At 44.7% G+C, this 15,033-nt stretch overlaps 1 protein-coding gene across 2 annotated transcripts in view; it reads right to left on the reverse strand.

The window, feature by feature from the left end:
• FRMD4A (FERM domain containing 4A) overlaps positions 1-13,475 on the reverse strand; it is a 300,096-nt gene extending 286,621 nt beyond the window's left edge. Inside the window, exon 1 of one of the 2 annotated variants that reach the window (XM_084811642.1) lies at positions 13,107-13,475. In XM_084811642.1, the coding sequence (XP_084667768.1) occupies positions 13,107-13,373 (267 nt within the window). In that variant the 5' untranslated portion in view covers positions 13,374-13,475. The remainder of the gene's footprint in view (positions 1-13,106) is intronic. The other variant, XM_084811641.1, reaches the window with a different exon arrangement.
• Positions 13,476-15,033: the final 1,558 nt, after the last annotated feature.

The raw sequence follows: 15,033 nt of genomic DNA on the forward strand, positions 1-15,033 counted from the left end.
TCCTCCCCACCCCCACCCCACCCCCACAACCCCTCTTCTGTGCCAACAATGAAACCAAGCAAAAGGTGATGTATGTTTTTTAAGACACAGGGAAAAAAACCCTCAAGTACTTTATGAAACATTTGGGGCTAATTATCCCTTTCTGGAACTTTTTTCCTTTGGTAAGAAAAGCTGTTCAGGACTCATAAATGTTTAAACATGTAACTGTAAAGTCTGAAGGCTCTCAAGGGTGCCTGTCATATTTGCTAATTTTCTAGGCACAGAACTATAGAATAACCGCATACTTCCTGCCCTCACATTTTCAATGCTCAGCCTCTTTGCTTCCCCATAGCCTCCCCATTGAGCACAATCCATTTACTCCCACAGAGTTCAATATTATTTTACAGCAGCCTTCCCCAACCTGGTGCCCGCCAGATGTTTTGGATGTCAGTCCCCATCAGCCCCAGCCAGCATGGCCAGTGGTCAGGAATACTGGGCGTTATAGTCCCAAACATCTGGAAAATACTGTATTCTGAATACTGAATACTGTATTCTGAACATACTGAAAAAGCTGTGTATTCTGAAAATACTGTAGCTGGAAAAAGCTGTGTTACAGTATTCAAACTACAGTTTGATCACAAAGATCTGAAATACTACTGAAAAGGTTCCAGAGGCTCATTCTGAATCCACTAGCATCCATTCCACAGTACTGATCTAGAGTCTTACTTCCCTCTAATTACACTAAGCAGCCAAGTCTGATGTCTTGGTATTTGCTAGATGTCCTTGGATGCTATCCTGCCATTAAATGTGCAGTTCAGCAACAGCTCTTCTTCATTCTGTGTAGAACTGCTCACTCTCCTTTACTAGGCTGAGCAGATCAGCGAAGTTACAGCTTATGGCTGCAATCCAATGCATCCTTATTTAGAAGTAAGCCCCATTGAATGCAATGGGGTTTACTTCTGAATAAACATGAATAAGATTGGGATGTATGAAAGTTCAGCAATAATGGATATCTATGTTGTTTATTCTGAATCATTTTAGATGGTAGCTCTTTCTTATTTGTTGGGATGTTATTGAGTCGTCTTCAGAGATTAGCAGGTTCTAGCTGCATTGAACAGAACACGTTTATAAATGAAGCTTTTCAGCGGTGTGAGACTAAGGGCATTTCTACATGAACCTTTTATCCCACATGTTTACTGAGGCTTCTGCTTCCAGATTCTTTGTGGGATTAAGATGGCTCTTTTACAAGTGCTTTTTTCCCCGGGGTGGTGGGGTGGTGGTGGTGGTCTTTCTATATGTTTCATTATACAACCACTAGATGGCACTGTAGTATAGCAGAACTGTGCAATTACACAAGGCTTTCATTCTGGCCTTTCTAAAGAATACCAGACTTTCTTTGTTAGGGAAAAAATCCAGTAATAGTTGCAAAGCATGGGAGAGAGACCGTGTAGAGGATGAACAATCGTCGTGTAAAGGACCAGCAAACTACCAGGAATGAACAATCACAAGCGCACAAGAAAAGGTTTTTGTAGAAAGGCTCTAAGGCTTTGGTCACACAGAACAATGTCAAGTTGCCTGACTTACCCTGGTTACTGTGAATGAGTCATGTGCTGGTTTACACAGCCTGTTTGTTACCACATCACTCCTGCCTTTGCATGAGTGAGTAAAACTAAACAGGAAGCATTTTTTGAATTCATCTTTTAATGTGCGTTTATCTAAATATACACATTTTTGTACACTTTCCTAAACATATGCTTTTTTGTCATTTCCCCCAAATATAAAGCAGCTTTTTGTGTACTTTCCCCTATTATATGCATTTTTGTGCACATTTTTTAAATTCATGAACTGCACTGCAAAATTCAGCAGAATGTGAATATTGCCATATCACTGTGTTCTGGTTCATGTGTAGGTTTGGAAAATGTAAATTCAGTAAGTTCAGCTTAAAATTTCCCAGCCACAAATTTCCCACCTTTCTCCCTAGTTCAGACATCATCCCGCCAATGCTTCTTGGTTACCCAACCACATGAAGGGAGGAATCAAATGGGCTGCATGCACCAGCATGCTGCTCATTCACAGTAAACCCAGATCACCCTGGCTTATTGTTATGTCAAAGTGTGGCCTAAGACTGTTTTCTGTCACCATCATATTTGAATGGATGTTAGCTTTCTAAAACCTTGTCTCTTGAGAACTGTTACCCGCAAAATATGTCAGGAGGGAAAAAAGAACAAAATCTAATTTCAGTAAATGCAAGAAGCTGCCTTATATCAGATCAGATTCTGGCTGGCAGCAGCTCAGGTCTCCAGGGTCTCAGGCAGAGGTGCTTCCCATCACCTGCTACTGTATCCTTTTAACTGGAAATGCTGGGAATTGAACCTGGACTTTCTGCGTGTGGAGTATGTGGCTCTATCACTGAGCTATGGTCCCTCCACACTGTCTTCTTGTTTTTCCTTGATTGCTTCCTACCCCTGTTTGATCCCTCTTGTTGTTTTGATAACTGAATTCTTGATCAATTTGCCTTGATCAATTTGCTTTTAGGATCAGAGGCAAGAACTTGCCCTAAAACGTCCGGGTGCTTTTCTTGCCACCAGCTACTTCTTCCTTCTCCTGTTGCATGTCTCAGGTCTCTTCCTGTTAGTGGGCAAATTATCCAGGTTGCTCTACTAGAATAAAGACCACTGTCAACTATAGCAAGGAGGACTGGGTTCATTTGGTTAAGAACAACTGCTCCTGATTTACACCGCAATAACACTTTGGAATCTGGTCCTGGTCTCTTTGTAGGAGCCAAGCTCGCTCCACTCTTCAATCTCTGTTTCCTCAAGCTTCGTAGTCTCATAACTGGGTAGATTAATGTGAAACATTTAATACCTCATGCCTGAAAGTAAAAAAGAAATGCCTCTACAGAACTCAAATCTCACATTTATCTAGCCAACGATGGAGTTATAAATCAAGAACTATATCTTTTGCAAATGTTAAATGGTACATTTAATATTTCAGGCCTCATCTTTCACACACACATTGATCAACCGTGTCTCTATAGAAAGCCTGTGACATCATGTAATTCTCAAGCACGGAGGCCTAATCACTATGAAAAAGAATAATATCTTTGGCCAAATGGAAGAATGTGGAAATTCACTGAAAGGTCTGTACCAGTGGGTTTATTCCAAATTCAGCCCTTCTCTTTTATCTTCACCCCTTACACACACCCATGTTGGGGCACTCTCCCAAATGGAACTCTTTAGGGCTCTTTCACACCACCGGAGTCACACCTTGCTGTCTGGAGGCCACAGCTCAGTGGCAGAGTCATAGTCAATTCATTTGTATACCAATGATTTCCCACAATACTGCTCTCAAAGCGGTTCACAAAACAAATACTATAGCCATAATTATAAGTCAATATTAACTCATTTTAAACCCATCAACAATTTAAATCAGACGTCCATTAACAATATCTGGCACCTATAATATCAACATTACACTCACATTCACTAAACAGTTCATGTTAAGAGACCTAACAATAAGATACCTCAGCCAAATCAAACCCACACCAAAGAGGAGGAGGAGGAACCCACAAGGCACTTCACACAGCCCCCCTCAAGCAGCAGAAAGAGACCCCCTCTCACTAGGGTCCCATGTCCTGAGCCAAGAAAGGGCACCCTCATCTCCATAGCAACTCCCTTCCTGGCTGTCTCTTGGCAGCAAAGCACCAGCCGACGCAACACGGGAACAGCTTCTCTCTGGGCAGATGCCTTCAAGCTGTCCGAAATTCCTTCCGTCACACTCACCAAAAGCAGCCGCTGCTCCTTTGTGAAGGCTCCCAAGGCTGCAGATGTGGCAAGGCAGGTGGCCTGATGGCAAACAGAGCCTCTCCCCCTTCACCATTCCTCAAGGCAAAACCCCTGTTCTGCATGCAGAAGGGCCCACATTCGGTCCTGGCATCTCCAATTTAAAAAGGGATTGTAGATAGCAGGGGAACGACTTCCATCTGAGACTTTGGGGACCTGCTGTCAACTAGAGCAGCCAGGACTGAGCTAAATGGACCAATGGTCTAACTCAGTATACAACAAGCAGATAGAACGCTTCCATCACCTCACGCTGCCTCAAACACAATGCTTTTCAACAGAGTTGGTTTACACATTCCATTGGCAAGCATTGAACCTCCAAGTGACGGACATACATGTGCGAGTCCTTGACTGAAACTCCACAATCAGCAGCTGTGCCTGATGTGTGGCGTTGGATTGCAACAACACACTGGAGGTTGCGAATTAAATATTTTAAGACTCCCTTAGTTAAAAAAAACTCCTGAACACAAAACATTAACATTATTTTTAAATTTATTTTAATTAAAACATTTGTATCCCGCCCTATATCATTAAGATCTCACGCATGAATTTAACATGGCACTGAGAGTAGGCTAAAATCTCAAGGTCCAAATGAACTAATGTGGGATCTTTGGATGGCATAACAGAGTATTTCCAGTTATCCAGGATTCTGTCCTCAACTGAGATCATGTGGCATCTCCCAGATGAAAATGTCCATGTAACTTGGGAAGTGCCATGTTCTTATCACATCAAGGAAAGAAAGCCCATTCAACGTCAACATGTTATCTACTCTGGATTTGTTATTCTCTGGTATAACAACATTCTCTTGTTATTCTCAACGTAGTAACTTCTGTCTATAGCTGGGAACGAAATATTCATACATGTTAGGGAATCTCACATAAACTATGGTGAGTCCCTTAACATTATAGTTTATTGGGGATTCTTCTTTGGAGAGGCAAATTCCTAGTGAGATAGTTTAGTTTATCTTAGTAGCCACACAAAATATCTTTCTTCTCTTTAAAGATGGTGTTGTTCTGGCAAAAATAGCTGAAGTTCTTCAGAGGTTTTTTCAGAATTTCTTTGGAGTCATAAGGCCTTTAAGATGAAATAGCAGAAGGGATTAAAAGTGTTGTGGGCAACATGAGAGTAGACAAAGCATTAGTTCTAGCAACTAAATAAGTAGCAGCTGAAGAGACCACAGCCTTGAGACCACCAGTAAGTCTCAATTGCACTGATCTTTTATGTCAGCCTTTCGACATAGCTATATTTTGACACAACACTTTCAGCCCCAGATCAGCACAACAAGGGGATATTTGGGACCACCTCCATAATATTTGAACTCAGTAAATGCTGGTTGGTGTATTTTGATCAGATATTTTAGCAATGTGTCCATCTGTCTGCTATTTAACCACGGTTCTTATTTCTGAATGTGCACACCAAAATTATTTGGGTATTGCTCCCTTGGGCCAATCCACAAATAAAAATTGTGAATAATGCCAGGGTCAGGTTGGGATAATGAGCCTTCATAGTTAAATCTAGGCTTAGAGGGTGTCCAAGGGTCCCTAAAGGCAGTTGTTCAAAGTGAAACTGATGGCTGGTGCTCAGAAATGGAAGAACTGGGGTACCTAGACCCTAATGTACAGCAGCCAGAAGGGAATGCTACGTTGACCAGGCAAGGGCAGAAGTTGAGGTTCTTAAACCTGACCAGTCTAGAAGCTTCATAAGCCTGCCAATTGCAGGGTTGATATTTCACATTCATTTTCCCTTCTGTACAAGAAGACAACTCTGAGTCCTGAATACATCCAGTCCCAGATAGCTCACTTGGCCAGGTTCTAGGCCACAACATTCCCAGTTCCATAAGAACCTAAGAAGAGCTGTGCTGGATCAGACCAAAGGCCTATGTAGTCCAGCATTCTGTTTCCACAGTGGCCAACCAGATGCCTATCAGAAGCCCACAAGTAGGACATGAGTGCAATAGCACCCTCCCACTCATGTTCCCCAGCAACTGGCATACAAAGTCATACTGCCTCTGATACTGAAGGCATCAGCTTATATTGTATTACACTACCCTATATTAGAGATGGAGAGGTATCTCTGTGCCTGAAATAAATGCTTTGGATAGGGTGCAGGTACAACTATTCAGCCATGTGTCCTCTATGCATTTGCAACTAACTGTTCCTACTCACAAAGCACAACTCAGTCTATCAGAAATGGCTCCTCTGTAGCCATGCGCCAGCTTGGAATACAAGGTCACCAAAGAGCTCTTGGTAGTAGGCAGGGTGAGGCAGCTGCTTCAGGCAGCAGATGCTGGGAGGCAGCAGCAAAGTGCTGGAGGAGAGAGCTGTGTGCCAAGAGGCCTGCCCTGCGCCCCCTAAGCTAGCCTGCTGCTGCCTTCAGGTGTGGGGGAAAATGCTGCACCATTGCCAGTCTTGAAGAATGGTTCAACTGCCAGTCCAGTCAGCTTTTGTACATGGAATGGGAAGGGGCTGCCACCAGCCATTAGGGTCCATTGAAGCAACAGGTTCCAGTCATTTGTGCCCTTTGAGAAAACATTAACTGATCATCAATAACCATTCACAAGCATTCATGTATACAAAGATGGTCACTTAACGGCCATTACAATATGGTCTGAGCACAGGGAAGCTATAATTCCAGTTGTTGGCCCATATTGTCTCCTTGGTAATGTTCCTTCATCTCAAGTTTCCTCCATTTCTCAAATAAGGGCACCCTGTCCTGAAACTCTAGTTGAACTCAGACCATTGGGAGAAAGTCTGATTGACTTTACCATTGGTGAACAAGATTCTCAGTTTAAGTAAGAAGAAGTTATGCGTCCATCCCACATACTGAGCCTGAATCTATGGTGAAGCATTCTGCCATATAGAGAGCTTACACTTGCCATGTAAATAAGTAGAGCAAAGGAAAGTGGTTAAGGTTATTTGGTCTGCAGATGACATTTCATTTCACTTATTATACTGCCCCATAGCTGAAGCTCTCTTCTTTGCTATGGGATGGTTCTTATGGGTATTCATGACTACAGCATTAAGTGCATGTGTGAATGAGCTCTCAAAGGTAACAAGATCAGAACTTCCATACAAACGCACTTCACTTCCAACTAAAGTTGCCAATGGAGCAGGTACAAGGCAGCCCTGGTCTGATCCTGCATCTCTAAGAGCTGCCTTCTTGTGCAGAAATCAGCAGGTGAAGATCTTCATGGAATGGAAATACACATTTTCACCTGCTCATGTCTGCATATCAAGTGCCAGGAGGACACACAGGAACACCAAGTGGAGGGAGGGGAAAGTTGAGAGAGACTAGTGTTTTACGATGTGCTAGTGGCAGAGAGTGGGGGGGGGGAACAGACATAAGTCTTCAGTGATCTCTAATCCAAAAGGAAGCTAAATCTTGCAGAACTGCCCCTGGAACCTCTCACCGCTTGGGGAAGTGGAGAGCATAGAACAATATTCTTCAGTTCCAATGTGCAGTTCCAAGTTTTCTTGTTGTTCTTTGCCTCAGAGCTGATGTGTATCTATGTCTCAACCTCATATCCTGTCTACAAAACAGGGTGGGAGCTCCCAATGGAGATCATGTTCTGTAAGACTGTTTCATGCTAAGATTTGGCATTTTGTTTGCTGTTCAGCAACAGAAAAAACTGAGGACCCAATTTTGAAACAGCTCTTTCAGGCTCCCACACAATCAGTGGAGCAGAATTCCTCTCTTAGCACAGCCTTTGCAGAGGAAAATGCAAAGGAGAATTTGAAAACAAAACAAATAAAATGAATCTACTACACCCTGGAGGAAATTCTGGTGCCCAGTTTCATTATGTTCCTTTTAAAGGCGCATAGATCTCCCTTTATCTAATTCCATTTAAGCATGACATTAATAACTCTATGCAATGTTATTCGCTGAAAACCAAATTGCTGTAAGCGGCACAGCTAGACATGGTGGGAGACATGGGGTCTGGTTCTCTTCTCTTCCTCATAACAGCTAGTTCAGGGGCAGGCTGCCTGGTGCCCTCCAGAGGTTTTGGACTCCCATCAGCCCCAGTCAGCATAGGTAATGTCAGGGACTATGGGAGTCCTTGTCCCAAACATCTGGAAGGCACTAGGTTGCCTACTCCTGAGTTAGTGAAACAAACTACGTGACATGATCTCATCACACTGGGAGTTGCCCTGCCAGCAGCAACCTTTGGTTGAGGGAGGGTGGATGACTCACTGCATAATGACATGTCATATTATGTTACACAGTGAGCTTCATCATTACAGGAAAGAGAGGTAGAATGGGGCAATAAGTTTCAGTAGTAGCCTCATATCTGCCATGACAGCTTGGTCTGCCCTAAGAGATAGGATCTTGGGTGTATTTACTCTGATCCCTCAAAATGTACAGGAGAAATAATGTAATTGCACAAAACACAACTGAAGGGTGTAAGGAGCCCATATATGTATATGTGTGGTGATATCTAGAGCTAAAATTGTGAGCAAAGGCGGGCCATGGAAAATGGACATGCTTCTGTGGTCTAAACGGGCTTTGATTTAAAGCACAGCAATAATTAATTGAGCTTCCACAGACTGGCTTTATGGATCCATGCACAGCATTCCAAGTTGGATAGATGGTTCTGCACAGCAGTTTCCTAATTAGCCGATAATTCCTAGGCTGAAGAAAAGAAACTACCTCATTAGGACAATTTTGCAAGTCAGACACTGGACAAAGATCTTTACATCTCCCACTGAAGTGGGAGACAAAGCAGCCATGCAGTGGTGCTGTTAGGACTGGACCACAGGGCCAAAGTCTAGGACCCTGCAATTTTGGGACAGCATGGAGGACCCCTAAACAATGCAGACAGGCAGTGGCGCGTTGACAGTGACATGTCAAGCCATAGCATGCTAGGAAGCAAAGTGCTGCTCAGATAAGGAAGACAGCAGCCACACATCATTTAAATTTAAGCCATTTCCTCAAGAGCAAGAGTGGCAGCGAGCTCAGCCAATAAGGGGCCATCTTTGGGATTGCGCAGCCAAAGAGGGCATTGCAGCAGCTAGGAGTGAGCCCCCCAAGAGCAGAACAGAGTCACCCTCCCAAAGGTAAAAAGAAAAAAGCAGGGCAGTGGCAAGTAAGCAAGCAAGGACACCCTCACTGTTGCCCAAAGGCTATAAAAAAAGTGGGGCAGTGATAGTAGGGAGTGAGTGAGTAGAGCTGATCCACCACCCAACAAAAGGTAAGGGGGGAGGGAAAGGTAAAACAGTGTAGCAGGGCCACCCAAAGAAGGCACTTTGCCCAGGGCCCCCCTCAAACCTGGCAGCACCTCTGTCCTGCTCATTCCTCCCTGGTCCTGCTGCCTTCCCTCACCTGCTGTGCTGCACATCTGAAGCTGCTCAGTATAGGAAGTAAAGAAAGGTGATGGGTGATCAAACCGGGGAGGGAAGAAGCAGGAGAAGCCATGGCTGTGTTGCCTGCTTCAGGGGGAGATGCAAAGGTCTAGGACTATGTCAGTCATCCAAGTTGCAAGGTGGCGACCCTACACCTCATCCAAACATTTCTTACACCAGCTTTCTCCAACCTGGCACCCTCCAGATCTGTTGGACTGCAACCTCCATAATATCCAGCCACCCTGGTCATGCTGACTGGGATGATGGGAGTTACAGTCCAACACATCTGGAGGGTGCCATGTTGAGGAAGGCTGTCTTACACTGTGTTGCTTGCAGAGGGATTTTTTAAAAAAAATGTTTGGGGCACAGAATAATTTGCAGTCAAATGATCCCCAGCTGATTAGTCAACGTGTAGATGGAGCCCTTGCCAGTTGTGCTTCTTCATATTTGCCTTTGCACCCCTTTGCAGATCTACGCATATTCATCCCCCCCCCCAGTGTAATTCTCTCTCTATCTTAACTTAACCCTTCTCTACATTCTAGCAGACGTTTAAAGACTGTGTTACAGAGGAGCTCAGACGCGCTGGCTCTCTGGACACGTATATTCTACACTATGTATTTCATTGGCATTACCCTGACACCTTGGCTCAAGAATCCATTTTGACAACATGAGAAAGCTGCCAGGACATGATATGGCTCTGGACAGCGGCAGATTGGCAGGAGCGACCATGTGTATCTGCTTCCTTCATTGATTAGATTAAAAGGAGTTGCTCCCTGTAACTAGAAAAACATATAAATGCCTAACTGATTGTCATACCACCACACAGGCTGCATCTACATGAGCCATTTACTCTGGGGCTGCCGCGATTCAAGGTCCTTTGGGACATATGATATAGTCGCCACTTTGCAGCCAAACCGGCGTTTTCACCTGGAAAATGCAGATTTCCAAATTCCAAACATTTGCTGTGTTTTTGGTTTGCTGTGGGCTTCCCATGGTTGCAAGCTTTCTGTTCCTTCCCTGAACTGACTTCGCATTTTCTGGTGTGTGTGTGCTAGGTATGCCTAGTGCTTGTGTCACTCTGTGACACCCCTTCACTCCTCCCCATTCCTCTGGGGCTGCGCGGTTACAGAGGCAGACAGAAGCGTGCTCATTTTTTCAACCACATCTGTGAACAGCTTCGTAGCTTTGTATCTTCGCAATGGCTGCTTTGGAGTCAGTGGCCAAGGGCCGGGTGGGAGGGAGTGTCAGGGGAACAGAAGGCCCAGGACCAACTTTGCTCCAGCCACCATTTTGGAATGATGGGTAGGCACGTACCTCTCATGGGCACACGTCTTGGGGTGTGCAAACCATTGAGAGAGTCTTGGGCTGGAGAACTGCCAAACAGTTGGCATGGTAATGAAGGAGCAGACCACCCACATTTTACCTAACAAGGAATGGACAGGCACGAAAGAAACCCTAAAATACAAAACAGCCACTAAAACCCTAAGTGTTGTACTCCCACCCTCATATGCCTGCGCAGCTGTGCATTTAAATATAATGGCTAAAAAAAAGGAGCAGCACAACTGCTGCAGTTTACTTCGCTTCAATGGCTATGTGTCAGGGCACAGTGAATTTTCCCGCTGGAGAAGTCTGCAGTAAATCACGCATGTACTGCAGCAGAAACTAATTCACAGCTGCAATGCTGCACAGTTACGACAGAGTGAAGGTTGGAAGCAGTGCTGTGTAGATGGCCCTACTGCCAATGAACCCATGACGTTTTCTTTGAATTGGCCAGTCCAAAACTCTGGCAGGAAATCTGGCCCAATCCTGAAGCATTCCCACTCCCTGGTCAGATAGGCAGGTTCAGATACCACCTGCATGAACTTAATGATACCTTTTCTGTTTTGAATACCCGTGGCTAATTATCTTCACCTGTACCGCTATGGCCCTGTATAGCCAGCCAAATGTCAATCAATCAAGGGGCAAGGAACATCCTTCTTTTCATTCGCCACAGCCAAACTACTGTTCCCTTTGTTTTGACCCATCATCGGCCCAGCCTCTGGACCATAGAGTCTTTTGTACCCTTTGCTATGGACCCTCTAACTGCCGTGGAATACAGGTAGCAAGTGGTTCATTCTTTCTGCTTGGGCATCCCTCACATTCTGGGTCTCAGCTCTAAGAACAACCTGGAGTCTGATTGGCTTCGAATATCGTTCCTTATTACTCTTTGCCAGCATAGTTCTCCACTCTACTCTGGCACCTATCCCATATTTCCAGGACCAGAGTCCCCCGCTTTCCTATTGAATCACTTTGTTACCACGTTTGCCCAGAGAGATCCATTTGCCATGGTTGCCCAAAGAGAAAGTTTTACCCTGCTGGTAAAGCATCCACTGAGTCCAAAGCCAGGCTCCATACACTGCGGGAATGCACCTCTACTGGTAAGGCTACACAGCCAGCTTGTGCCTGCTGTATGAGTTAGTGCCCTGGAGTGTGAGGAAGATGGTCAAACAGCAAGCTACTAAAGATTTTGAACTAAGCACAGCCATTAAAAAAAAATCATTGGGAATTCTAAGGAGAAGCCCAGTTATAAGGCTCTCTATCCAAACTCTATTTTTAACCAAATTGTGGTGGCTGTGTTCTCCCTGTGTGACCCGAGTTCCAGAATCTGGGAAGCTGCCATCTGTAGAGTGACTTGCAAGTTATACAGTTTGCTTCTCCTCTGTAGGGCAAGGTGGGGGTCCATTACTGCGGAAGTCTGAGGACGTTTTCGCACGTGAAGCTTCAATCACTTTTCAGCAGCTCTCGTACTGTTTATCTAAAGTCTGATCATTGTTAACATAAAAGAGAAAGTGGAGGAGAGGAGTTTCCTGGGCAGTGTGAATTAGCATTCTGGACAATGCAGCTTTTACTTTCACGCTCAAATCGATCGAAGCAAGAACTGCTTTAATCATCATGGCTGGAACTGCTTTGGCACCATCCTGTTACTTTTTGTGAACACCCATGTTTTAGTGCAATATACAGGACGACCATTTCCAAGAAATGGTCGTCCTTCCTCTAACATTTTGCTCCAGGAAGTCACCTGGGGGAATGGTGGCCTTTACTCATACTGCCTGTAGAGGAGGGAGGAAATAAATGATGGGGCCAGACAGTGATGATGGAGCGCAATCCCAACCTTCAGCTTTCTATCTGGCATGCAAAATGGACAGTGACCAGAACTAGATGGTGGCCAGGGACCCTGCACGAGCTATTCTATCGAGCTGAGGCAAGGGAGGGAAGGGAAGCAGAAGCACCATCTCCCCTGTGAGAAGCCAGCTCCTTCAGGCTCCTCCCTCCATCAACAGTCACCTGGCAGCAGCTGTTACATCAGCTGGGAGACGGAAAGCAGGCCGCTCCTTCAGCTCTGCTGAGAAACCAGAAATGGTTGGCTCTTCCTCCCCGGGAACTGTTTTTATTCCAGCTGGTCATTATAAGAACTTTATACCTAAGAACTCTATACCTAAGAACTCATGCCTGAATTTGCCTCCCCCCCCCATCCCCTCTTCTCTTGCGTCGTATCTTTTTGATTGTAAACCCGAAATCAGGAACTGTTGTATTATTGAACTTTCTAAGCTGCTCTGGGAGCAGATGACATTTCATTTCACTTCTGCAAGATTTAGCCTTTTTCAGCTAAGAAGTGGAGTAAAAACGCTTCAAATAAATCATCAAAGCCCTGCCCTGAGCGACTTGGAGGAGGTGGTGGGATCCCAATATAGCAAATAAACAAAGAAATATCCTGAGACAATGAATCTGGTACAATAGTTAGATGCCCTACATGAAGCGGTACTTAGAATATTGGACCTCAGTAGAACAATGTTTCAGAACCACTGCCATAGAAGACTGAGCTTTGCATGATTTTCCAGGCACTTTCCTCCAAGTAAAGAGTTGGTTAAGAACAGGTTTTTCCCCCATATTTTAATTTTTTCCCCCCTACCTGGTACACAGCTCTGGAGATGCACCATGGTTTAAGCATGAGCCGTACAACCTGCAGATTTCTGAACCGATAAGTCCCCAGGACCCGCGAAGTCAGGTTCCACACTAGGTTGTCCCAACTGTAAAGCAGATCTTCAAACCTAAAAAGTACAGCAGCCATGCCAACTAGCACGGCGGAAGGTCTGGAGCTGGTAGTCCCAGGTGGTTTGCTAATTTTTCCAAGACTCTTAAAGAACGGCAAGGTTAAAATGTCACAGTGATTTTCCATGAAAGGAAGGGAAGAAAAAACTGAAGCCAAAACAAATCATTTTGGTAGGAGTTCCCCTGCACAGGGATTTGTGTCTCCCAGGGTTCTCTGTGTATCTGTTGCACCAGGGACGATGCAAAAATATCCTTCTTTTGCTACAAAGGGAACTGCATGTCTTAAAAAGTTGGTCTCTTGGTATATATTCCTTCTCCCTGCTCAGCTCCATGCAGAGGAACTAAGAAACAAACTTAAATCTAGAATCATCAGTTAGCCTTCAAAGTGCCGGGATTCCATCCAGAGAGGATGGAAAACAAACCCCTTTTCTGTCTCTCTCTCTCCTTCTCTGCCAACATTCTCAAGGCATTCCATTTTTCTGTTTAACTCTTGAAGGTGCAAAGTACAACCACTGAAGAATTGCATTGCAACATAAAATAGCTTTCTTAAATGAAAACAAAATTGAATTGTTCAAGATTTACATCAAGCTATTCTTGCAACCTACCACATCCCATCCGTTACTGGAATTTTAGGGTCGGATGATAAGCTACTTATCAAATTAAATCAACGGTTAACCTGCTCCATTTCTGATAGTTTTGCAGTTGTTAGAGGCAGGCGAGCCCCACAAGAAAGGAAAAAGTCTAATAGTCTTCATATGGCAAGATGTCACAGCAGCAGGGCTGGTGTGTTCCTAAAAATGACTCGCTTTTTTCTGGCTGTGTACGCAACCATCTGCATATAAGAGTTCTGACAGAAAGGCTAACAGAGTAGAAAAACAGAAAGGTTACACGTTTTTGAAGATGACTTGGAAGCTTCGACTAGCACAGAATGCAACTGCGTGTCTCTTCATAGGTTGTGGGAGGTGTGCTTTCTGTGCCAGATACATTAGTTACCAATTTGCTCATGGGTCCAATTCAAGGTACTGGTCCTAAACTTTAAAGCAGGCATGCTGAACCTCTTTTAGACTGAGGTCTGAATTCTATTTCAGAGAGGCTCGGGGAGGGGGGGGGGAAGGGGCATTCCGGTGGTGGGTGGGGCTGAAAGCAAAAGGGGAGGGTCAACCCCCCATTATTTTAGCTTAACTCTCATACTGCCAGTAACTAAGCCTGAGGAGAGGCATTTCGAACTTTCAGAAGGGGGAAAAAACTTCACAAAAACTGGGAAACTACCAAATGATCAGCTATTAGGGGAAAGAAGCATGGCCATCTGGGGAATCCTGGAGGGCTGGATTGGGACCCCAATGGGCTGGATTGGGTCCAAGTGCCTGAGGTTCAACACCCTTGCTTTACAGTGTTCCCTGCTCTGGAACCCTCATACTTTAAGGATCACCTCTCCCCACTAGGAGCCATGTGCCAACTGAGGTCTATCCATCAGGGATCATTTGCAATCCAGCCTTTACAGCAGGAGAGGAGGATGCAACAGCTAGAAGTCAGGCATTTTAGTCACAGGACAGTATCCAACTGTGTCATTCCATTAGTGTAAATGATGTTGCGCTAGTGGAAACTAGGTTCTGAACTATGCGTAAGAGAAGGATCCAACAAAAGTGACATTTGCGCAAGGGTGGTTGTGCAAGCAGTTTTGCATAAAGCTTGTGCAACGCATTGCACAACCTTTGTGCATTCCTACTGTGCAACCAGTTAGGCAACTGCTTGCACCCATTGTGCAATGCGATGTGCAAAGCCTTGCA

This window comes from Heloderma suspectum, chromosome 7, assembly GCF_057233095.1.
Source record: "Heloderma suspectum isolate Gila_16-S chromosome 7, 16-S_ref, whole genome shotgun sequence".
In the NCBI taxonomy this organism is placed as follows: domain Eukaryota; kingdom Metazoa; phylum Chordata; class Lepidosauria; order Squamata; family Helodermatidae; genus Heloderma; species Heloderma suspectum.